Source organism: Lolium perenne, chromosome 3, assembly GCF_019359855.2.
Source record: "Lolium perenne isolate Kyuss_39 chromosome 3, Kyuss_2.0, whole genome shotgun sequence".
NCBI lineage: Eukaryota > Viridiplantae > Streptophyta > Magnoliopsida > Poales > Poaceae > Lolium > Lolium perenne.
The window spans coordinates 340709816-340735828 of NC_067246.2; the positions used below are offsets into that span (position 1 = coordinate 340709816).

General features: G+C 46.8%; 1 protein-coding gene, 1 long non-coding RNA gene and 1 pseudogene across 2 annotated transcripts; all 3 read right to left on the reverse strand.

Moving 5' to 3' along the window:
• Positions 1–60: 60 nt before the first annotated feature.
• On the reverse strand, positions 61–1521 carry LOC127346001 (cationic peroxidase SPC4-like). The gene has a single exon (XM_051372533.2). It carries the CDS (start codon positions 1380–1382, stop codon positions 285–287), a length of 1098 nt encoding a protein of 365 aa, XP_051228493.1. The 5' UTR covers positions 1383–1521; the 3' UTR covers positions 61–284.
• Positions 1522–6544: 5023 nt separating this feature from the next.
• On the reverse strand, positions 6545–7860 carry LOC127338963 (uncharacterized). The gene is made up of 3 exons (XR_007874561.2): positions 7604–7860; positions 7419–7523; positions 6545–7079 (listed from the first exon to the last, which is right to left on the reverse strand). It is a non-coding gene; the product is annotated as an uncharacterized lncRNA (long non-coding RNA).
• Positions 7861–10568: 2708 nt separating this feature from the next.
• LOC139838300 (berberine bridge enzyme-like Cyn d 4) lies at positions 10569–11244 on the reverse strand (annotated as a pseudogene).
• Between the last annotated feature and the right edge of the window lie 14769 nt (positions 11245–26013).

Sequence of the window (26013 nt, forward strand, 5' to 3'; positions counted from 1 at the left end):
AATCCTGTCAGTTAATCAATAGAGCTCTATGAATTAAAAAAAAAGTTTTCACTGATTAGAGACAAGATAAGCATCGATATATAGATTAAACTAACTGGCTGTCGTGTTTTGTAAACACACGGCTGGATTAAAACAAAGATGTACAGCCACGCTGACAGCCTAACATCATCATGCCTTGCCTTGGTTACTTTTTATTTGGACATAATTAACAGCTAGTTGTACACACTAGTCCTTGCTAATTATCACTGCCAAGCAGCTACACTCAAGGCAGGCGAGCACGTGGTCTAGAACCCGAGGCTCTCTGCGGCGGCCTCGCCGACGGTCTGCGCGAGGGACGACCACGAGAGGTCGCCGGCGACGGTGCCGGGGTTGCGGGCGGAGCAGTTCCTGCGGACCTGGCCCTGGTTGCCGGTGAGCACCTTGATCTGCCCCATCTTCACCATGGACACGCCGAACTGGTTGAAGAAGTCCTGCTGGCTGCGCGCGAAGCGCTCGACGAGGGGCCGGGTGGCGGCGTTGGTGTAGAGGTCCTGGTCGGAGGTGAAGAGGCCCTGGCGGTTGAGCAGGTTGACGTAGTACTTGTTGTCGAACGCGTTGGGTGTGCGGACGTCCAGCGCGGTGCGGCGGTCGGTGCCCTTGGCCGGGCACGTCTGCTTGAGCTTGCCGAGGAAGTCGGGGTTCATGGTCGGGTCGGGGCGCGGGAAGAGGCGGTCGTCGAAGGAGGTGCAGTGGCCCAGCCCCACGGTGTGGCCGCCGGAGAGCGCGACGAGGTCGGTGGCGTCGAGGTTGATGCTGCGGAGCACGGCGAGGAGGGACGGCACGGTGGCGGTGGGCGCGGGGAGGCCGGAGAGCACGTCTTGTACGGTGGCGAAGCGCGGGCTGTCGCGGCGGCCCAGCGGCACGCGGTAGGAGGGCCCGCCGGTGGAGACCACGGAGTCGCGCGCGGCGAGCGCGAGGATGTCGGAGCAGGAGACCACGGCGCCCCGGCACTCCCGCTCGAGCCGGTCGCGGATGGCGTTGATGGCGGCGAAGGCGGACGGGCGCAGCGTGAGGTTCGGCGGCGCCTGCTGCTCGCCGGGACCGGTTGCTGACCCGTCGAGGAGCACCGACGCGTCGCAGCCCTGCACGAAGCAGTCGTGGAAGTGGAGGCGGAGGAGCCCCGCGGCGATGCCGACGTCCTTGCTGACGGCGTCCTTGACGTATTCCTGCACGATGGACTCCGCTCTCGGACAGCTCCGTCTGTAGAAGTCGAACGACAGGCCCTGCGCCACCGGCGGCTGCCTCAGGTTGCCGGCACCATCTTGCTCCGCCGCAGCAAGTGACCAGCTCGCCACCGCCACCGCCATCAGTGCTGCCGCAGCGAGCAGAGGAGTGGGAGCCATCTCTGCTAGCTATGCGCTCCGTGTGTCTAACTGGGCTGCTCAGCTACGACCTTGGTTTTTATATAGACACTTCTGGTTGACACGTAGGAGCCTGACCGGATCACACGATCGATGGTGATGAATTCGAGAGCAGTGAGCAAGTGAGCGGTGAGATAGGAACAAGGGATCCTATCTCTGCCTTAGAGCATCTCCACTCGTCCCCGAGGAGGCCCCCGGCGAGCGTTTTTTCCATCCGGACGGCGAAATTCGGCCCAGTCGCGCCCCCGGTTCCTCGTTTTCGTCCGGATTTGGGCCTAAATTCATCCGGCGATCCCACGCCCCCCCCGGCCCCCCGGGGAGCTCTCGGGGACTCCGGACGAGTGAAAAGCGGGGAAGGGCCCGATCTGTCGGTGACTCGACGCACGAACCCCACCGCCACGTCGCTCAAATTCTCCCCCACCCCTCGTATCTCTCTCGCCGCCGGCACCACCCCGCCGGCTTGTTGCCCAGATTGCGCCGCCACTCCTTCCCCACCTGCCTATATTCCGCCGTGTTTGGACGACGGCCTATCTGGCTGCTCTTCCGCCGGCCTGTTTTCCGGCCTGCTTGCTCGTCGTCGCTCGCGGCTCGGGTTGCCTCGACCACGCCCGTCAGGTGTTCGTCCATTTGCCTCGCCGGCCATGGACTCGGACGAAGAGGAGGAGCAGATGATTATTGAAGATGAGCGAAAGCATCCGGTTCCTCTGGCTGAGCAAGAAGCACCATATGAGAGAGAGGGTCCTCTTGCACAGCCTAATCACCAGGTGCCTCCATCATGGGCCGCCTTCATTGCTATGCGCCAGGAGATTCGAGACTCTACAATGCACCAGCTGCTGCAAGATGATCTGGTGGAGCACATATGGAGGCTCCGAGGCAACGCCAACGCCGACGCCAACTAGTCTGCCTTAATTTGTTTGAAAAATTGTGAAATTTGTGTGCTTCATTTGTTTCAGCACTTGTTAAACATTGTACTGTTATCGCCGAATTTGTTTCAGCAATTTTCGTCCTCTTGTTTGCCGAACTTGTTAAATTTTATGTTGAATTTGTTTGAAATATGTCAAATGGTCGAGGTTGGGGGTTTCCTGCCGGGGGGACGGCTGGAACTTCGGCGCTCCCCACGCCAAAACTTCATCCAATCCGGACGAAAATTTCGCCGGATTTGGGCGTGGGGAGCGCCAACGAGTGGGGATGCTCTTTACGTCCATGTTTAGTTGGACGCAGAAATCCAGTGTTCAGGATCGAGCGGTGGGATATAGTATTTGTATGCATGTACACCAGGCTCCCGATTTTTCTTTTATACAGTATAAAAAATGTGAGCTCACGAGTACTCTATCTGTCGGTGGATAGTATTTCAAGTTTGTCCACCGACGTATGTGGTACTACCCAACATGGGAATAGAATGCATGGCATACATGTTCGCAGGTCCCGGTTGCGCAACTTGATGCTGGGAACGGCTCGACACCCTAATTGAGTGTGAATATCTCTTTATATATGGGTACATCAAGTGTATAATACATGCATATATTTACGAAGCTATACATATATAGTCTAAAACCCTCCCTCAATTTTAACCGTGGCATCAAAAATTAGCAAGTTAAGATGGTGTCTACATCACTCCAACTGAGCTAGTGACAATGGTTTCGTGAAGATATTAGCAAGTTGACCATTTAAGAGATGAACTTGATGTAGATTAGATTTTGTGCAACGTGTTCCCTTATACAATGATAAGCAACTTCGGTGTGTTCCGTTCAGCCACGAACACTAGTAGAAAACCCCCCTTTAGTACCGGTTCCAAAGGGCCTTTAGTACCGGTTTTGGAACCGGTACTAATTATCCGGTACTAAAAGCCTCCCACCTTTAGTACCGGTTCCTTACGAACCGGTACTAAAGGTGCCTCCACGTGGGCACGGAGGAACCCGTGGGGCTGGAGACCTTTGGTACCGGTTCGTAACACGAACCGGTATTAAAGCCTATTTCGTTTAAATTTTTTTTTTCCATTTTTTCTAATTATTTTTCACACCCTTTTTTTCACGGCCTCTTTTTTTTATTTTTTTCAGAATTACTAGTATTTCCGTTAGTCTCTAACTACACTTAATCTCTAGTCAAATTACTTACCCGTAGTCAAACTTCCCGGTCGGTCACCCATCCTCACACTACTCCCGCACTAGCACGCTTAACTTCCAAGTTCCATCCCGTTCCACTTCCAAGTGCTTCGCGCGCATGTATGTGATAATAGTATCATATCAATCCTATTAACATGTTGGTCGATGTCACACTTTTTATCGTTTGAATTCCAAATAATTCTTTTAATAAATAAAAGTATTGATGTAATAATAATGTTGAATAAATAAATAAAATTAACTTTTTTAATTTTTATTATTTTTAATTATTTTTGAAAAAATTAATATTTTTTGCAAAACCTAAAACTTGAAAAATTGAAAATCTTATAATTTGATAAAAGTAATAGTAATATGTTAGGACTCAAAAAATCTTACAATTAATATTTTAATTAAAAAAATAAAAATATATAAAATTTTAAATTTCTGGAAAAAAATAAAATCTTCCTGCTTTCATATTTTCATTTGGAATTCTGAGAATCTAAAAATTGGCTAATCGGGTAAACCCTGGTGAAATCGGATGTAACTTTTTCCCAGGATTTTTTTGATATTATACGTATTTTTTCGACGTCGTATGCAAAAGTTATTGCGGTTTTACCATTTTTCAGAACTTTTTTGCAAAAAAAGTGAAAATTCAAATTTGTTAATTTTTCCTAATAGTAGGTTGCATAACATAGAAGAATCTGAAAACATTTTATTTTTTCAATTTTCTATCATTTTCTTTTCTATTTTACAGTGTCAAAAAAGGCGATCCACGGGGGGGGGGGGGGGGGGGTGGAGCTGCGTGGGGGAGCAGAACCGGTACTAAAGGTTTTTCAGCTGACGCGAACCCTTTAGTACCGGTTCGTGTCACGAACCGGTATTAAAGGTCCTTACGAACCGGTACTAAAGGTCTGAGCAGTGCAACCGGTACTAATACACCCTTTAGTACCGGTTCGTAAGGGAACCGGTATTTATGGCTTAGATGGATGAGAGGTTTTCTACTAGTGGAAATACCGGAATAGATGAAAGATATGTGGCATCGGTGTTATCACATCAAGAATTGGAGGTTGGCCTTGAGAGATCCCAAGCTTCATAAACAAAGAATGCAGCCAAATGAGCTCAGCCGCGGCACTCACAACGGCTTAATACTCAGCTTCAGTACCGCCATGAGATAATGTCGCTTGTTTGTGAGCATTGCAGGTGATCAAGTTAGGTCTATGGAACACTGCATATCCCATATCTGAACTACCAACCCAATACATTGCAGAAAAGGAAGAGAGCGACCGTAAAGGAGTAGGCTGAAGGTGCAACTGATAAGAAGCAGCATAACTGACATAGAGCAAGATGCGCTTCACAGCTGACCAATAGGTGTCTCGAGGGGCATGGAAAAACTAACAACCACGATTAACTGCATAAGATATATCCGGTGTGTGATCGTCACGTAGTAAAGACCATCAACAATATTACGGTACTAAGTACCGTCATGGAACCTACTGTTTTTTTCTTTTATAAAAAGCGTTTCATTTAATTAGGGAGTGATGCTTTGGAACATGAAAGTATATGCTCTCTTGATTTTGAAATCGTCTTAGATATATTTTAAAATGTTAAAAATTTGAAATAAAATTTCGTATATACACCTTCATGTGCTACACACTCACAAACTCGTTTCATGAAAAATCAACTTGTCGTGTAACACATGTAAAACACAAAATCCGATGCTGAAAATAAGACTTTCACAAGATAAATTTTTTTTTTTTTTTTACATAGATCACAAAAACATCTGTTTTTCGTGAAACTTGACGAACACACATATAATATTGTGGAGATGTATATGTAAAAAAATGTCAACATATTTTAACATTTCAAAAAATATTTGTTGGTAGAGATCATATGCACCAAGGAGCCTAGTTGATTTTCCGTTTTACTATTACTTAGAAAAAAGTTCCAACCTGCTGATTCGTTTTTTGCTCCATAGAACAATACGGATTCGCGAGAAATTCAGTTGATGGAGCACAAATGTCGTTAGACCGAGATAGAAGAAAATAAAGTCTGAGCACTGCATGCATGCATCACGAGGCTGAGACTGAGACTGACCCATGCATGGGCATCAGACGATTGACGACTAGGCGCGGCAAAGCTCGATGGCGCATGGAGGCAGCCGCTTGTCCATGGAGGCAGAGTAGGTGACATATGGCGCATGCACCCAGCCGCTTGTTGAGCGTACGACGCGTCGCCGCGTCACGTGGGTCCAGTTCAAGCAAGAGCCTTATTTCTTTTTTCGGAATAAATAAACGAGGCTACCTAGCCTAGCGCCAATGACGTACACAGCGGCACAGCACCGCACCGCCCTGGAAAGTACGCCGCGCCCATCCCCATCCGCTCCCCATCTTCTGTCTAATGTTTACTCGAACACGTGGCTTGCCGATCCAAAAAGCAAAAAAAAAAATGCAACAATGGCGGTTGAACATTCATATTTATTCACTGGTTTTCATATTTAATATTTTCGATGTTGTGTACCTGTCAAAATACACACGGCAAAGGTGTTTGTCGTGTACTTATCGAAAAACATACGGCAAAGTCGCTTTGTCGTGCCACTGTGCCAGCCTATATCGTGTAACTTTTGCCATGTTTCTATACACAGAAAACCCTTTCCTATGTTATTCTGTGACTCCTTTGCCATAAATATATCGAACACGGCAACGAGGGAATCTCCAGTAGTGAGTCTATCATATGGCAATTTCTTCAAAATATTTTCCACACGTTTTAGATGTTTACTAGTGATGTACATAATTCTTGAATTACCATCTTTTGCTAATAATCCGTCAAACTTCACATTGTTTGCACATATAATTTACATGCAAATACACAAAACAATGCATAGGACATAGAGAAGTAGAGCAATCACTAGTAGAAAATCTCTCATCGGTACCGGTTCCAGAGGGGCATTAGTACCGGTTGAGCAACCGGTATTAATTATCCGGCACTAAAGCCCCCCCCCCCCCCTTCGTACCGGTTGCTTACGAACCGGTATAAATGGCCCTCCACGTGGGCCACCAGGAGAGCTCAGGGCCAAGGAGCTTTGGTACCGGTTGGTAATACGAACCGGTACCAAAGGTTCCCACCCGCGGCAGGGAATTTGCCCAAATCTCTGCCGCGGCAGAGAATTGGTTTTTTAGGGTTTTTGGAGGGGTTTAGGGATATCGGTTTGTTTCATATCGCGTCGATGCACCAGAAACGCGTTTGGGTTTAGGTAGTACATGAAGATCAAGATGATGCATAGCAAGTTGGTGCATATAATATAACACACATGTTATTGCATAAGATCGCAAATTAAGTAGCACTATGCATAAAGATCGATCTTCATGCATAGTGGTACTCTCCGAGGCGTACTCTATATATGTCTATTACATGTAGCATAGTGGTACTCTTCGAGTCAACTATATATGTAACATGTACATCTTCATTCATAGTGGTACTCTGCGAGTGGTGGTATGACGTCCCGAAGGAAAAATCCCGCCAATTCCTCGCCTATTGCTATGAAGCGGTCATCGATTGAGAGCTTGTTCCGCTTTCTTGCCAACTACTACCTCCGATTCAAGGAATAAGGCATCCTCGTTTTACGCGATTTTCGTTTGACTAAGTATTACTTCAAATATATAAAAATTGTTTGTATAAAATTAACATCACTAGAAAGTGTTTTTCAATACGAATCCAACGATACTAATTACATATAATATAACCAAGATTTTGTTGCTCAATTTTTATGGTCAAAGTTCGTCTTGGAATACGCGTGCGCCTTATTCCTTGGGACGGAGGTAGTATAAAAGAATAAGATACAAATGAATACATGAAACAACTATTACTGAAACTCAGCACAACTTATGATAACAAAACAAATTTGTGAAGATTGTTTTTGTACCTCTTTATTTCTTTCATTATTCGTTCTCTCGCTGACAATTCTGCGGATGTACTCGCAAACGAAGAATCCACAGAGATCGGTCCCCGGAGGTTGTTGCGGGCATTTCTTTACAAGAATATAATTCAATCAAACAATAGTCAAGTATGATAATTAAAAGGTGTGTGGACCTAGGTAGTACTACTTACTTTCGCACGCCATCGCAGCTTCGGTGTCCATTCACGGGACGTATCTTCCTTGATGAAAGTTTGCCATACGCTGCTCGACAAAAGAAAATGCATAAAAGAGTCATCAATTAGTTCAAAGCAGGAAATTAACGAAACAAACCGATAAGAATTAAAATTACCTTCTGAGCATTAAAAAACAAGACACGTATAGTTCCGATTTTTTGCTTAGTGAGTCAAAGACTTCAACTTCTCCAATTTCCAAATTGATGACGAGAAGAATAAAGTGAAACCTACGCACGTTTCAATATGTAGTGTCATATATATAAGTCATTAGTTAAAATTTTGACATACGGTGAGCAAAATATAATGTGTTATAAGACAGTAAGACTCACTCGAAGTTGTAAGGCCAAATTATTAGGTTTTTGTCACGTTGTCGCTTCAAAAACCTTAGCAAAGTCTGCGGTGTATCCTTGTTATAGAGGGGATTCTCTATGGTTTTAACATGCATTGTGTGCGGGTCAATGAACCCAATGTCTGTGATATCGTCCCTTTTGCATTCGAGCATCTTCGATCTGCATAATATAGCGCACAAAAGATTATAATCTGCAGACAATGAACGAGCTGAGCTAAAGACTTCTCAAATTAAATAAATAAATCACTTACAGACAATAGCAACTGATGATTGATTTGTCGAGGGCCCGGAGATTGTATAACTGAAAGAGTTCGGCGAAGTCAACGTTCACACAGTACTCCTGGAAGTAGTGCTCTTCCCTAACTCGCACCATGATAGTCTCGATCCCTTCCTTTGAGGCCTTAAGGTACCACGAATGCAAGTTACGCATACATGTTGGTACCTTCCTGAGATTCTCGACCAAATCTTTCCCTTGAACAAACTGATATGCTCGTTCAGCGAAGGCGTAATCAGTTGCGTCTTGTCGAGAACTTTGAACGGTCTTCCCGTCAAACACCTTGAGAGGGGCGACCGATTGAACGGGTTGTTGTCCGAGCTGGTAGACACTGTGTATCCCTTTTATCTCCCCGATACCCGATTGAACGGGTTTTGTCGCCTCGATCATTTTGTCATACGACCTTTCAATAGAACGCGCATAGTCAGATGGCGGCGATGGTACAGGGTCATATAGATTGTCAACGGTACGCACAACTTTCACCGGATCTAGTGTCTTCTCGAAAGGTATCTCTGGCACTTTCGGTGTCAACTCGGCCTGAACGGCCTCCGCGTTTTCCTCTGGAGTTTTTTCCCAAGGTAACTTCTCAGTAGGTGGCAGTTGTTTCTCCTTTCTAGCTTTCTTCCTAGGCGGCGTACCGTTCCGCTTAACGGACGCTGTCTTACGTCGCGGAGGATCTCGAGATGGTGGACTCACGCTGGGGTCCCTCTCAGGTAGGTGTGGACTTGGCTGCTCACCAGGACTGCCCCAGGAGGAGTCGATGGCATTTGCTGCTCATGTGTAGGAGTCGGTGGCCTTTGCAAAAGGACGACGTACTTCTTCGGCCATAGGGCGAAACCGTGCTTGACATCGGCCAGTGTCCTCTCATCTTCACCTCTAGGAATATCAAGCTCCACTGTTTCAAAACCCGGAACAACTTCATCCACCCCGACACGAACACAGCCAGGTGGAATGGGCATATGATGGTGCATTGCTCCATCTTCACTTGGGTACACATAGCCGACCGCCACCTTAACGGACGCGGTCCTGAATAACATATGTAGCTCGCAATCTGTCTTCTCCGTGAAAATTTTTCATCGTGTCGTTGACATAACTAGCACCACTCTCCGGGTTCTTCGGCTTATGCCACTCTTGAATGCTGATCGGTACATGGTCCCTAACAATAACTCCGGATTGACTTGTAAATTTGCGGCAAAACTCCTTGGGATGCACTGGTTCACCATTATCCTTGAATGCCGTGAGGGCTAACCTGCCCTCGCCCTTTAGCACCCGCGTCGGGCCTCGTTTTGTTCTAACAGACTTGCTCGATGATCCAGAAGGCTAAAAGAAAAAATTATTCGTTAATAAGTGCAATACAAATAAATGAATGCATCTAGGGATGAACACAGACTAATTGATACATAGATATACACCTCGCCGGAGTTTGTGATGGACACTTCATTGTCTTTTCTAACTTGTTCAGACTCAAGTCCCTCGCCAAAATCATTCTGAAAGTCTTGGTACTCGTTGTCATCTCCATCGTTGGGTTCCGGACCACGGGCACTCTCATAGATCAATTTCTGCACCGCTTCTTCCCCCTCCTCATCTCGGACGAAGGTGCCGTCCTCCATACCTCAATGTCACTGCAAAATGAAGAAAGCAATTGTATTTCATTCATCATGTCATGATCATATAACAGATTGCTAGATGGATAACAATTGAAATGAAGAAAGCAAAAAAACCCTAACGGGCCGCCACGGCCACGGACACGGTGTTCCCCCTCCTCCTCTCGCTCTTCTCTCTATGTCGCGGCGGCACCGCCACGAACTCCCAAGACCGCTTACGGCACCCTAACCCTAACACTCGGCGCTCCTCCTCTCGCTCTTCTCTCTATGTCGCGGCGGCACCGCCACGGACTCGGCACCGCTACAGACCCTAACCATAACACTCGGCGCTCCTCCTCTCGCTCTTCTCTCTATGTCGCAGCGGCACCGCCACGGACTCGGCACCGCTACGGACCCTAACCCTAACACTCGGCGCTCCTCCTCTCGCTCTTCTCTCTATGTATACCGATTAATAGCGAAACCATAGAGTGCCGGAACACCGCCTAATTAATGTAGCAAATCTTGAACATAGAGTGCCGAAACCATAGAAATCTTGAACAATGACTTGAAATTAATTAAGGGGCTTAAGATAACGTCAGATTCCCGCTAAAAATGTAGCAAACTAAGAACGAGAACACCGCCTACCGCGACGCCATCACGCGCCGCGACGCCATCATCACCGCCTACCGCGACACTCGTACACTCGTAGCGCCTGCATCATAATGAACACGCCGGCAACAAACACGCGAGCGCGCGCATGTGCGCTTCATTCTCGTCAGTCATGCAGCGCCTCCGCAACCAACTCTGCCGCCCCGCCAACACCGTCGTCATCGTCCCAGCCAGCCCACGTCGCAGGTGCCCAGGTACAGGGACTGGAAGCTGGCCACCTGTCCACTTGGCAAGGATGTCTACGGCGCCCTCCTCGACAGACTTGGCAACGGTGAACACCGTAACCGTCGGCGGCACGGGCACGAGCTTCACCTTCCACGACAGCACGATGCCAAAGCTCCCTCCACCGCCGCCGCCACGGATGGCCCAGAAGATGTCGCGCCCCATGGAGGTCCTGTCCAGGAGCCGCCCCTTGGCATCTACCAGCACGGTATCCACGACGTGGTCGGCGGCGAGGCCGTGCTTGCGAAGGAGCATGCCGAAGCCGCCTCCGCTGAGGTGCCCGCCAACGCCCACCGTCGGGCACAGGCCCGCCGGGAACGCGAGACGGCCGCTGGCCCTCCCGGCGGCGTGGTAGAGAGCTCCCCGAGCGTCGCGCCGGAGTCCACCCACGCGGTGGCGGGCGGTCCCCGGTGACCCGCACGGAGCGAAGGCGGGCGAGGTCGACCACGACGAACGCCGCGCCGGGCCGCACCGACCTGTAAGAGAGGCGGCGGTGCGGCATTTCGTCGAGCACGCTGCGGGCGTGCGTGAGGGGAGGCCGGCGGCGACCGCGGCGCGGCAGTCGACTCGCGCGCGGGCTCCTCCCGGCGAGGCGCGTGGCGGCCAGGGAGGCGACGCGAGGGAGGCGAGGCGAGGGAGGGAGAGGAGGGGGTGCTCACCTCGGTTGCCGGTGCGGGGAGAGGTGGAGAGCGGCGGGCGACGCGGCGACGACGGCGACCCGGCTGTTGTCGCGTGCGACGGTGGCCCGCTGCTGCGGGCAACGACGACGGCGGCGCGCGTGGAGCTTCGGCGATGGCGACGGCGGCGGCTACGGCAGTAGCTGCGGGCGACGACGCGGCGACGGCGAGCTCGGGCCTGTCTGCGCGCGGAGGAGTTGAATTTGGCAAAGTTTTGCCACGAGCCTAAGTGATAACACGGGGAGAGGGCCTTTGGTACCGGTTGGTGCCACCAACCGGTACGAAAGACCTTTCGTACGGTTGGTGGCACCAACCGGTACCAAATCTTTTTTTTAGTTTTTCTTTTTCTTTTTATCTTTTCTGTTTCTTTTTTACTTTTCTGTTTCTTTTTTACTTTTCTGTTTCATTTTTACTTTTCTGTTTCTTTTTCTTTTATTTTCTATTTCTTTTCTTTTTATTATTTTCTATTGCTTTTCTATTTCTTTTCTATTTCTTTTCTATTTCTTTTCTTTCCTTTTCTTTTCTATTTTTTTTTCTTTTCTGTTTCTTTTTACTTTTCTGTTTCTTTTTCTTTTATTTTCTATTTTTTCTTTTTATTGTTTTCTATTGCTTTTCTTTTTCTTTTTCTTTTCTATTTCATTTCATTTCTTTCCTTTTTTTCTATTTCTTTTTTTCTTTTCCGTTTCTTTTTTACTTTTCTGTTTCTTTTTTACTTTTCTGTTTCTTTTTCTTTTCTTTTCTATTTCTTTTCTTTTTATTATTTTATATTGCTTTTCTTTTTATTTTCTATTTCTTTTCTTTCCTTTTCTTTTATATTTCTTTTCTATTTGTTTTCTTTACTTCCGCCACGACGCCGTCCGCGCGGGAAAGTTTCCCGCCACGTACGACGTCGCGCGGGAAACTTTCCCGCCACGACGCCGCGCGTGGGAGAAAAAAGGCGGGAAAGAAAGGGCGGGAATAAAATTTTATTACGAGTGAACTCGAATTAAAAGTACATAGCTTAACTGAAAATTAAAGATACATGGCCAAATTCTACTGTTGGAGTCATTCAGTCATACTCGTGCCTAGCCCTGTAGTAGTCGCCACTGTAGTCGTCGTAGTCGCCGTCATCATCGTCGCTGGCATCGGGGTCGCGGTACTCGAACATCGGCGGGTGAAAGCTAATTAACTAGTAAAACAAGCCAACCATCTCCATTGTTAATATCTTACATACAGTAACATCATTACACAAAAGTGATTTCCATATTGAGATACACAAGTTATGATCCCTATATGAAGCTAGCTAGTCTTCTGAGTTTTCTTCGCCCGTTTCCCTTTCTTCTTACTGCGACGCAACCATGGACAATCTTCATTGTTTAAGATGATGCTTGGGTCAATTTTTACCTTGAAGGGTGGAATATCGTCAAACTTATTATAATCTTCTGACATGTCTGTCTTGTCCTCTACTCCCACGATGTTTCTTTTTCCTGAAAGAACTATGTGCCGCTTTGGCTCATCGTATGATGTGTCCTCTTGCCTTTCTTTTCTTTTTTTCGGTTTGCTAGACATATCCTTCACATAAAAAACCTGAGCCACTTCACTGGCTAGGACGAATGGTTCGGTGTCGTACCCTAGATTCTTGAAATCCACTGTAGTCATTCCGTACTACCTGTACCCCGTCTTTCAGGTTGAACCATTTGCACCGGAACAAAGGGACCTTGAAATTAGGTCCATAGTCAAGTTCCCATATCTCCTCTATGTACCCATAATATGTGACCTTGTTCCCATTGCCATCTTCTGCATCAAAGCGGACACCACTGTTTTGGTTGGTGCTCTTTTTGTCTTGGGCGAAAGTGTAAAATGTGTTCCCATTAATCTCGTACCCTTGAAAAGTCGATAGAGTAGAAGATGGTTGCTTGGCCAACAAGTACAGCTGCTCGTCATCGGTGACATTCATGAGACGTGTTTGCAACCAACCGCCGAAAGTCTTCATGTGTTCTCCATCAATCCAATCTTCACGTTGCTCCGGGTATTTAGAGCGTAAGATCTCCTTGTGTTCCTCTTTGTACGGAGCCACCAAGATGGAATTATGTAGAACTGTGTAGTGTGCTTGAGTGAAAGAATGTCCGTCCATACACGTTGCTGATTTCTTTCCTAGCGTGCCTTTTCCACGCAGTCTCCCCTCATAGCGCAATTCAGGAACACCGATCGGCTTAAGATCAGGAATAAAGTCAACACAAAACTCAATGACCTCCTCTGTTCCATAGCCCTTGGAGATGCTTCCTTCTGGCCTAGCACGGTTATGAACGTACTTCTTTAAGACTCCCATGAATCTCTCAAAGGGGAACATGTTGTGTAGAAATACAGGACCGAGAACGCCAATCTCTTCGACCAGGTGAACTAGGAGATGTGTCATGATATTGAAGAAGGATGGTGGGAACACCAACTCGAAGCTGACTAGACATTGGACCACATCCTTCTGTAAATTTTGTAGAGTAAGTGGATTGATCACCTTCTGAGAAATTGCATTGAGGAACGCACATAGCTTCACAATGGGTACTCGAACATTTTCCGGCAGAAGCCCCCTCAATGCAACCGGAAGTAATTGTGTCATAATCACGTGGCAGTCATGAGACTTTAGGTTTTGAAACTTTTTCTCCGACATGTTTATTATTCCCTTTATATTCGACGAGAAGCCAGACGGGACCTTGATGCTACTCAGGACTTCAAAAAAGATCTCCTTCTCCTCTTTGGTAAGAGCGTAGCTGGCAGGACCTTGATACTTCTCTGGATTCAGGTTGTTTCCTTCGTGGATACTTTACTGGTCCTGCCGTGCATCCGGTGTATCTTTTGTCTTCCCATACACGCCCAAGAAGTTTAGCAGGTTCACATAAAGATTTTTCGTCATGTGCATCACGTCGATTGCAGAGTGAACCTCTAAGAATTTCCAGTAGGGTAGCTCCCAAAATATCGACTTCTTCTTCCACATGGGTACGTGTCCGTCAACATCATGCGGAACAGATTGTCCGCCGGGACCCTTTCCAAAGATCACTTTTAAATCCTTGACCATATCATATATAACGTCCCCAAAGAGGGCGGGTAGGCTTCGTTCGGTTATCCGCCTCACCTCCGAAATGCTTTCCTCTCTTTCTTACGTGATGTTGTTTTGGAAGAAATCGATGATGCCCTGTACACATTCTTGTTTCCCAAATAATTACCGCGAGTCTCACCTAAACAGTGTGTGCATGCATTGTATCCCTTGTTTGACTACCCTGAAATGTTACCAAGAGCAGGCCAATCATTGATGGTTACAAATAACAACGCTCGTAGGTTAAATTCCTTTTGTTCGTGCTCATCCCACACAGGTACACCTTCGTCACGCCACAACTCTAAAAGTTCTTCAACCAATGGCCTTAGGTACACATCAATGTCGTTGCCGGGTTGCTTCGGGCCCTGGATGAGCACTGGCATCATAATGAACTTCTGCTTCATGCACAACCAAGGAGGAAGGTTATAGATACATAGAGTCACTGGCCAGGTGCTATGACTGGAGCTCTGCTCCCCGAAAGGATTAAAGCCATCTGTACTTAGACCAAATCTTAAGTTCCTTGCGTCATCTGAAAATGACTTGAACTCTCTGTCGATTTTTCTCCACTGCGACCCGTCAGCGGGGTGTCTCATCATCACATCTTTCTTACGGTCCTCTTTGTGCCATCGCAACAACTTGGCATGCTCTTTGTTCTGGAACAAACGTTTCAACCGTGGTATTATAGGAGCATACCACATCACCTTCGCAGAACCCTCTTCCCGGGGGTGGACTCACCCTCAACATCGCCAGGGTCATCTCGCTTCGATCTTATACCTCAATGCACTACATACCGGGCATGCATTCAAATTCTCGTACTCCGCGGTAGAGGATGCAGTCATTGATGCATGCATGTATCTTCTCGCACCTTTAATCCTAGAGGGCAGACAACCGTCTTTGCTTCGTACGTGCTAGAGGGCAACACGTTCTCCCCGGAAGCATCTTCTTTATTATTTTCAGCAACCTTTCAAATCCCTTGTCAAGTACCATTCTCTCGCCTTCCATCTGCAGCAATTCCAGCGTGGTACCCAAATTTTTCTCGACCATTTTCGCAATTTGGGTACAACAGTTTGTTGTGATCCTCTAACATTTTCTCCAACTTCAACCTCTCCTTTTCATTTCCGCAGTTCATCTTCACATCAAGAATGGCCCGACCCAAATCGTCATCCGGGTCATCAAAAATCGGCTCATCGAAAATGGGCTCTTCTTCAGCTTCGTCTTCCCCATTCTACTACCACCGTCTTCGTTGAATAAGGGATAGTTGTCACTATCCTCTTCTTCTTCGTTGTCTTCCAATATAACCCCTCTTTCTCCGTGCTTGGTCCAACAATTATAGCTGGACATGAAACCGTTCTCCAGCAGGTGGACGTGAAGGGTCTTCGAGGTAGAGTAATCCTTCATATTCTTACAGGAACTACATGGACAATACATGAAACCATTCGACCGCCTGTTTGCCTCAGCCACGTTGAGAAAATAATGCATGCCAGTAATGAACTCGGGATGGCACCGGTCACCGTACATCCATTGTCGACTCATCTGCATTTTATATGTATATCAAAAATCATTAAATACACAACATCATGGATATATGAGTGACCAACTTAATTAATATTCAAGTTCATCACATAAAACTAATTGTTTTTTATAAAAAAGAAGAGGGGCTCACCGAGGTGGTACCGTGCCGGCTAGGGGACGACGCTGGCGATCGACAGCGGTAAGGACGGGGATGATACTAATTAAAACCTACAAAACATACCATAATTTCAGCTCAAATTGCATATAAAAAAATAAAATCACTAACTTAGGCATTTCATCGAACACCTTGCTTGCACTACAAAAATAGTACGAGTTAAAACTACCAAAGAACTGAGCTAAATTAGGAACGCCGGAAGGAAGGATGATATTGCTAACCCTTGGATAGATGTATGCCGTTAATCTTGTTAAAATGGTGGAGAAAAATAAAGATTATTGGAGTGTGAGAGGTGCAAAATATTTGGAAATGTGAGAGGAGAAGTGAGAATGAGATATTGATGTCTACGCCCCCTCCTTTTCCTGTAGACAGTGTTGGGCCTCCAAGAGCAGAGGTTTGTAGAACAGCAGCAAGTTTCCCTTAAGTGGATCACCCAAGATTTATCGAACTCAGGGAGGAAGAGGTCAAAGATATCCCTCTCATGCAACCCTGCAACCACAAAGCAAGAAGTCTCTTGTGTCCCCAACACACCTAATAGGTGTACTAGTTCGGCGAAGTGATAGTGAAATACGGGTGGTATGAATAAGTATGAGCAGTAGCAACGGTGCCAGAAAATAGCTTGCTGGCGTGTAGTTGATGGTGGTAGTATTGCAACTTAGTAACGCGGTAAAGAAACAAGAAACAAGCAGCGATAGCAGTATTTAGGAACAAGGCCTAGGGATTAGACTTTCACTAGTGGACACTCTCAACATTGATCACATAACAGAATAGATAAATGCATACTCTACACTCTTGTTGGATGATGAACACATTGCGTAGGATTACACGAACACTCAATGCCGGAGTTAACAAGCTCCACAATTCAATGTTCATATTTAAATAACCTTAGAGTGCATGAAAGATCAATTCGACTAAACCAAGTACTAACATAGCATGCACACTGTCACCTTCATGCTATGTAGGAGGAATAATACACATCAATACTATCATAGCAATAGTTAACTTCATAATCTACAAGAGATCATAATCATAGCATAAACCAAGTACTAACACGGATGCACACAGTGTCACCATTACACCGTGCAGGAGGAATAAAACTACTTTAATAACATCACTAGAGTAGCACATAGATAAATTGTGATACAAAATACATTGCAATCATAAAGAGATATAAATAAGCACTTCACTATGCCATTCATAACAGTGAATAAGTATTCTGTGAAATATAGCCTAAGAGACCCACACGGTGCACACACTGTCACCTTTACACACGTGGGACAAGGAGTCTCCGGAGATCACATAAGTAAAATTCACTTGACTAGCATAATGACATCTAGATTACAAGCATCATCATATGAATCTCAATCATGTAAGGCGGCTCATGAGATTATTGTATTGAAGCACATATGAGAGAGATGAACCACATAGCTACCGGTACAGCCCCGAGCCTCGATGGAGAACTACTCCCTCCTCATGGGAGACAGCAGCGTTGATGAAGATGGCGGTGGTGTTGATGGAGAAGCCTTCTGGGGGCACTTCCCCGTCCCGGCGGCGTGCCGGAACAGAGACTCCTGTCCCCCAGATCTTGGCTTCGCGATGGCGGCGGCTCTGGAAGGTTTCTGTGGGTTTCGTCGAACGTGTCAGGGTTTTCGCGACGGAGGCTTTAAATAGGCGAAGAGGCGGCGCAGGAGGGCTGAAGGGGCGACGACACTATAGGGCGGCGCGGCCAGGGCCTGGGCCGCGCCGACCTATGGTCTGGGCCCCCTGTGGGTCCACTCTGGCGACTCTCGGGTGTTCTGGATGCTTCCGGGCAAAATAGAAACCTGGGCGTTGATTTCGTCCAATTCCGAGAATATTTCGTTACTAGGATTTCTGAAACCAAAAACAGCAGAAAACAGGAACTGGCACTTCGGCATCTTGTTAATAGGTTAATTCCAGAAAATGCACGAATATGACATAAAGTGTGCATAAAACATGTAGATAACATCAATAATGTGACATGGAACATAAGAAATTATCGATACGTTGGAGACGTATCAGATATGCAGGGAGCTCGGGCGCTGCCGCGCGCTCATATAGGGCACAGACCCTTTAGTACCGGTTCCTTACACGAACCGGTACTAAAGGTGCAACCCTGGCCCCACCACCGCCTGGAAATCGGGCCGAACCGGTATTAAAGGTCCATAACGAACCGGTATTGATGTCCCACGCACGGAACCGGTATTAATGCCCCTTTAGTACCGGTTCGTAAGGGAACCGGTACTAAAGGCTTAGATGGATGAGAGGTTTTCTACTAGTGAATGGAGAAAATGTACAAATTTCCAATTGAACTTACATGGAGAATGTGATACATCCTGGAACCTCGTCTTCTAATCTTTTAGGAATGTATGCCTCTACACCAACAAGTAACCAATGAATACCAATCCAAGTTATTTATGTTTTTATAGTCAAGTAGATCGTTAAAAAAACATGTATTTAGTGTTGCACTTTTACAAAAAGCTAGATATATACGGAACAATCTCATAGTCAACTAGATACAAATTTCTCCTCATCCATTTCATCACTGAGTAATCATGACCAAAGGCGGTTATTTATTTATACTATAATTTTTTTACCTCCTTAGAACTCATTTGGTACATAAAGCTTAATCAATGCATTTTTCTATTGCATAGTGCAAAATTAAGATGCATTATCTTATTGTACAATTCTAACTTCCACCATGGAAAATACAACTCATTAAGTAAAAAAAACATATTTGTGAGACACGAAAAAATCTCTTAATAAGCGAAATTTCTTCGGATAAGAGAGAAATAGAAAAGCAGAAAACTTTGTGCCAACTTGGGTTAATTTTGCCGCTTAGATGGAATGTAGGTAATTATATATGCCATTGTCTCTATTATGAACCATAAGTTATATTGTAAAAGAGCTCTAAAGTTTGCAGTCTAATAAATATCTTGGTTGGAATTTCTAGAGTGCATGGTTATCTTATTGAGGAAAGATTATTCGGGAGGTTGTAATATGTGTGCTAGACGTATTTCCTAAAATCATTACATCGGCAATGGTTTTTTTCCATGGAATAGTATTCTAGCCTCTACGTCTTTCTTGTTCCTTTTTGAACAGTCCAGTTACATCACATTTTTCACTTCTGGCTCGCCCACATTGCCGGGATTGTCCCAGGCAAGTCCCGACGCTAGCCTGGTCATCGTCATCGATGGTCCCGGCCTTGCGGCTCCGACACCTACAAGGTGTACGACGGAACGCAAAATCAGCGATGCCTCTGCAGTTGTGCCCGCACTCATTCCAACTGCAACAACGACTTGGTCCACGGCTCTAGAGGTCGTCTCACCGACTGCCGTACAGCTGAAACCATTCACTGTCCTTGAGTTCGGCGCAATGACGCCTGCCAAGTGATCGACCAAATGCTTCGTCACTGAAGGCAGACGGACAGCTCTTTCCCCTCCGCCCGTCTCTCTCCGCTCCTCCTTCTCTGCTCCCAAATTCCTCCCGACCGGGCCGACCCCAACCCTTCTCCGGCGGCTCGGCCGGCCGGAGATGGGGAGGGCGACGCGCCGGAGTAGATAGTAGGTGTAGTTGTAGGTTTTCTGGCGACTTGTCGTGGTTTTGGAGTGGAGCACCGTCTTCTCTGGGCAAGATCTGGTGCGTTTGGTGGTGGTGGCGGCGCGGCGAGGTGCTCCGACGGTCGGAGACGGCGGCGCAGCCTTCTTCCCCACAGATCTCCATCTATAAGCCCAAGGTCTGCTTCTTTCCTCTGGTTTTTGCCTTTGCCCTTTCTGTCCTTCTCTCGCCGGCCGGCCGTGGTGGCGAGGAGTGGAGAAGGAGGATTACGGGCAGGTGGAGGCCAGAGAGAAGCAGGGGCCTCACCCTCCCGGTGTTTTGGTGCGACACCGACGAGCGGCCGAGGAGCGGCGAGCTCAAGCCCCTCAGGTGGGGGATGATCTTGTTTGCTCCTCTTGCCGAGGTCCTCCGCAATAAGCACTCTTGGCCGCAAAGCAGCGTCCTACACGTCATCAACATCGACCTGGCCGGCCGTGGCGGCGAGGAGGAAGATGAAGATGGCGTTGACGATGCTGTTTTCTGCGACCAATTTCTGCCGAATCTGTGGGAAGCTATTTTCTTGAGCAGACCCAAGGCCACTCCATGGCCTATCCAAGTGCCGGCGACGGATTCCGGCGATTCAACCTCCTTTGCGAGGCCCTTCCTGAGGTTTGCAGTCGCATACTACGGCTGCATGGAGGCAAGTGGTTCCGTCCCCGCCTTTTCGCATGACGGCGGCGTAGCAGACCTCTGGCTCGACGGCGGGGAAAGAGAAGGACCTGATTGCTTTTCATCATCTTTTAGCGAGATCTTTTCTGCAAATGCTAGGGACCTATGTATATTTTTAGATCTTATGAGGTCCTTTGTAATATTTTGTACCTCCACCGTTTGGATTTAATGAGAAGCTTCCTGCCCCTTCGGGGCACTCCTTGTTCAAAAAAAAAAACTTACTATGGTCAACACTTACTATGAGGTTCTCATTATGGTCAACACTTACTATGAGGGCCTGGCTGAGGACCGCTGACCACCATGGCTGCCGCCACAACTGGATGTTGCATACACATTTGATTAGAATTCTTGCTTTGAGAAAAAATATGTCCATGAAATCCTAGAATTATTTAATTTTGAGAGAAAACTTGAGACTATGCAGAAAATTAGGAAATCCATGATTATGGAGAGTTTAGTCATGCCATCAGCAGTAGACAATTATATTATGCAAGGACTCCGAGGAGGACCTCAATTATGAACAACGATTTTCTAACGCAATCGGTTCCTACCGGTCTCAATCTGGTGGTTTCCTCGCGGTTCGTGCAAATTTATCTTCAGTTTGGTGTCTATTTTACTGCGATATGGTCTATGATATATATTAGATATAGTACTCAAATCTTGTTATTTCAACCACATTATACATATATTCCAGACATATTTGAGTTAATTTATTTGATTTTCATTTAAATTACCGCGAATCTGGGTTTATATAGAAAAATATGAGTTTTTACTAAAATTTTATTTAGATTCTAGAGATATGTCATATGGAGATAATAGACACTAGATATAGAGAAGGGGTCTAAAGGAAATAGACGGTGGATGGATGCCTGGTAGAAACCGGCTCTGTTAGAAATGACTTTCCATCTCCGTTACATGGTGTCCGACAAGTTGCTGCAGCATGACACATGCCATGGACATTGCCCTTGTTCAAGTGCAATATCTGGTAGGGCTATCCTCTATGTCACACACATGATTCAGTCTTGGCCTTGTACATCTGCAAGACTCAAATCATTTGCACAATTTCCTTGATTATTGAGTGAGGAATCTCTCAAGCTTAGCTTTCAGTTTTTTGATGTAACAATATTGGTGCTACATATCTTATTCCATGTCCGAATGAAACAAATCGAAGTTGACTATCATTTTGTGAGGGAACGTGTTGCGCGAAGACTACTTTAAATCAAGTTTATCTCTTTCAAAGACCAACTTTCTGACATCTTCCCGAAGCCATTGTCACTACCTCAGGTAGATCAAAAAAAAAAATTTACAAGTTATCACGGAAACAGTCTAGTTGGCCCACGGAATCAGCAGAAATAAATATTCATTGGAATTAAACACAATCCTTAAAATAACCAATGTTGATAGAAACATCTTTATTTCATTTGACGTTATATCACTACTAGGAATTAGGTTATAGCCGCATTTTTTACCGCCGGCACGTTCGGTTTGAAGATGCCAGCGGTAAGTTACCGCCGGCGAGTTGGTCTGGGGTTGCCAGGGATAGGACCCTTACCGCCGGCGAGTCAGAACTGAAACCGCCGGGGGTAAGTTGGGCCGAGAGCACCCAGATGGACCTTCCAATAATGCCCGGCGAGTGTGGACTGAAAACACCGCGGGTATTTGGCCCAATACCCACCCCGGCCCCTCCACCTCCCACCTATCCGGCTATCCCCACACCCACTCCATCTCCTCCCGCATCCCAAACCCCAAGTCCCCAACTTCTTCTCCTCCCACACCCTTGCAGCACCCTCCGCCCTCCCTCCGTCCTTCCTCCACTTCCTCTCCTCCCACCTCCCCGCCTCGGATGAAACCCACGACGGCGACGGCCGGCAGGCGCGTCTCCCAGAGCCGGCGGGCGGAACGGGTAGATCTCGAAGCGTAGGGAGGAGAAGGAGGCGGCGAGCGCGGTCCGGAGCTCGGGGACACCCGGGGCGGTGGAGGCGGAGGGGGTGTCGGCGTCGAGCGTCATGGCGATGTGGACCAGGCCTGGGTCGCAGACCCTGGCGCCCGCGACGGCGGCCGGGCAGCCGTCCCCGTTGCGGTACTCGGGCGCCTCCGTGAACCTCGGCAGCGGCGCCGATACCCCCGATGCGTCGAAGAAGGCGAGCAGGACGAGCCCAGCCCACATCGGCGGTGTGGCGCCGCCCATGGCCGGCACCGGCGCCGGCTAGGGCTCCCCCTTCCCTCCATCCAGATCGGGATCTAGGACTTGATCGCTTTTTTTTTTCTTTTCAGGGTCCTTCATGTAAAGTTGTAGTTCCTGGTTGTATTAGTTTTATGTCTGGACGTTTTTGTAACTTGTACACAGTCTGGACGTTTTTGTAACTTACACAGCCTGGCGCTACAGATGCGCTGCTCCGCCTGCTTTTTTTTATTTGCAAAACGTGATACCGCCGGCGAATAGCAATGGGATAGCCCAAAGTGCCAGGGGTACTTTCATCTTACCGCTGGCGAATACAAAAACGCCGGGGGTAGCCCATTACCACCGGCGAGGTTACCGCCGGCGAGTGCAAAAGCGACGGGGATAGCCAAATCTGTGTGCCCGGCGGTAAAGTTATTCCTAGTAGTGTATGGAAACTATTCATTGTTCCTAAGAAGCACTTTTTCTTGAACCCCTGGCGATTTTAAAGGCAACGGTACCTACTAGTGCCACATCTACCATCCACTCTTTGCTTCGAGATTGGTGAGGATTCTGGCATTTATCTAATATAAATCTAATAATTGAAATACAAGTAAAACTTTTATGAAACTAAACTGATACATGGATAAAATTTTGAAAAATTCTGGCAAAAAGTGAAACTGCTGACATCACATCAGTTTTTTTTAAAAATATTTGTCTTTCAGTTATGTTTGAGATTTATTTTATAATGCGTGAAAAAATTGGTCAGCACATGATTGACGTTTCTGCTGATGTCACTTTGGCAGGTACCGTTAGAAACAAACTAGATCAAAACAATCTTGAAGTACTCATTTTCTCCATTTTCTTAACACCATCTTAAAGCACTCTCTCTTCATATGGAAGCAAGTGCATGGCACTAACGCATCTCTCCTAAATCATGGGAGAAGTTATAGGAAATAAATCATCGTAAGTAGTGGTAGATTGGTGTTCCATCGCTTTTATTTTCCCCTCTCGTTAGGGTTTAGTGCTCCGGTGGCAACTCTCTCCCGCCACCGTGAGATCAACGTGGTTTCCACCTATTCCTCGCAATACCCACCCACCATCCACATTCCGCCTACCTGTGTTCCCCTGCGCTGCCCCGTTCCTTTACTCCCTCGACAGTGCGTCTAGGTTTTCTCGGTGATGGCGGATCCACTGGCTACAGCCTCGTCGCCAGCGACGGCGGGGAAGGAGCCGGAGCTAGACGACATGTTGGCTCACCTTGAGCTCCAGGAAGATGAGTTGGATGATGTTGTGATAGCGGTTGATGGTTGGTGATCGGTAAAGTGCACACTACTCGCTCGTTTAGTTCGGAGGCTTTGTTTGGCAAGATGAAGGCGATCTGGAACCTCTCCAGGGATCCAACCTAGGAGGCGGGGGGGAAATATGTTCATCTTCCAGATGCACTGCCTTGGAGATTGGAAAAAAAGTTGTTCACCAAGGGCCATGGACCTTTCGTGGCTGGGCTGTTTTGATTGAGGATTACGATGACAAGGAGGATTTTGAGAAGATAATCTTCAATGGCTTGCACATATGGGCGCTAATCCAGGGCCCCACAGCTACGTCGGGTGTGTACGGGTCCTGGAGGGATCACCTGCATGCCAGCAGGAACATGGGGGGTAGGATCTACTGGGTAGTTCGCCGTATGCGAGGGAGAAGGAGGTGTCTCGGATACGTGGGGTGGGGCAGATTGAAGCTGCGGGGAAGGCGAATCAGTAGGGTTTATCATAGGTTTATATGATGGATCCCGTGTGTCTGGGGCAGATGTTTGTTTGATCGTATAGATTGGGGGTTTGTTATACTTGGATAAACATGCTCGGAGGATGTGTCCATATCTGTAAAAACCGTGACATCTGATCTGGTTTTGGCAATCCTGGATCTGGTGATTATATGCTATGCATCCGGTGACGTTTCCAGGTTTGATACATAGATTGTTGTTTGGCCTTGATGGCCCATTAGTAGAGACCAGCTGAGTGTTGTCAATGAAATAGTCCGGGTTTGAGATGGAGGAGAACATTGTATACATGACATGTTTGAATTACTATCGTTGGCAAGAACGTTGGACTTCGATAATGATGAAATTCCTCCATAGTATGGGATGTACCGGATGCGGAACTATATTGATAATGGGAGTATAATTCAGCTCCACACCATGATAAGAAGGAGTATGTGATCTATGATAATTACCTGAATGCCGAAGGGCGCTGGTAGTCTTGCAGATTTATATTGTACCAAAGTCCACTAATGATCTTGGTCATTATACCAGATATGTTCTTCTCTTTTCCAATTCTGACCACCGCTGCTCCATAGGTGAAAATAGCAGATAAAATCTTCACACATATACGATCTCAGGTGGAAAATCCTAAATCCGACAGCCTTGGAACACACTGGAAAGGAGAAATCCCGATCTCGGAGATGTGATACACGAAAAGCATCAAATGGATCACCCAAACATGCAGATAAATCCCACATTGTTGTTGAGGGAGAAATTGGCACGTCCAAACTTGTAACGGACCTGAGATTTGAAATGATCACCATTTGAGATCTAGTCGGAGAGCCAGGGAGGATGAGTCTTCGTGATGATCCATGGAGGATGAACATCGGATAAGATGTGGTTAGGGGTGGTGGATGGGGAGATCGCCATGAGAGTCGCCTAGAGGATTTTGTAGAACGAGCAGTGTTTCATATGATACTGTCCATGTGCATTAAGAGTAACCAAAGTGATGAGAAGGTAGCAAACCGGTGCAACCTTTATATATAGTATTAATTATAAAAAAATGACATATCACTTTTTTCACAAGGCATCAAGCCCACTTTCATATTTTTGTTTTTTATTTGTTTCAAAAAAAAAATCCTTGGAAAAGGAGACATGGTTGCTGAAATCGATCATGAGGCTCTGCCCCATAGTAAAGTAGAGTAAAGTAGAGATGGATCCACTAAACCGTATCAGGTACAACACCAATCACCTGGATCGGATCTGCTAGATCTTCAACTATGGATCTCAGCTTCTAGTTGTGTTTAGGTTTTGTGTCCAACGGACATACCCTGTGCATTTTTCAAATGAAACATGTGAATGGTCATTAAATATGAACATGTTTCTTTGAAACACGCTTTTTGATCATTTAATATATCCATTGGTATGGGTTAACGTCGTCTGATCATAATGGATTTAGGGCAAAGAGGCAAACGGAACGGAAAATAAGCCACCTTCGAACCTCTCCTCTCTCTTGTTTGAACTGTTTTCTAGAATATGAGGTATGTGTCATGACCCTCGCCCCGCGGACCGATAATTAGGTTGTTGTCTTCGTGGGCTAGCAGCGATGGGTTCGGCCCAACCTACCAGCCGAGAGAAAGCGCATGTA

Excerpts from the sequence above, each read along its gene's own strand:
- LOC127346001 (XM_051372533.2), bottom strand. The coding sequence starts at position 1,382 with ATGGCTCCCACTCCTCTGCTCGCTGCGGCAGCACTGATGGCGGTGGCG.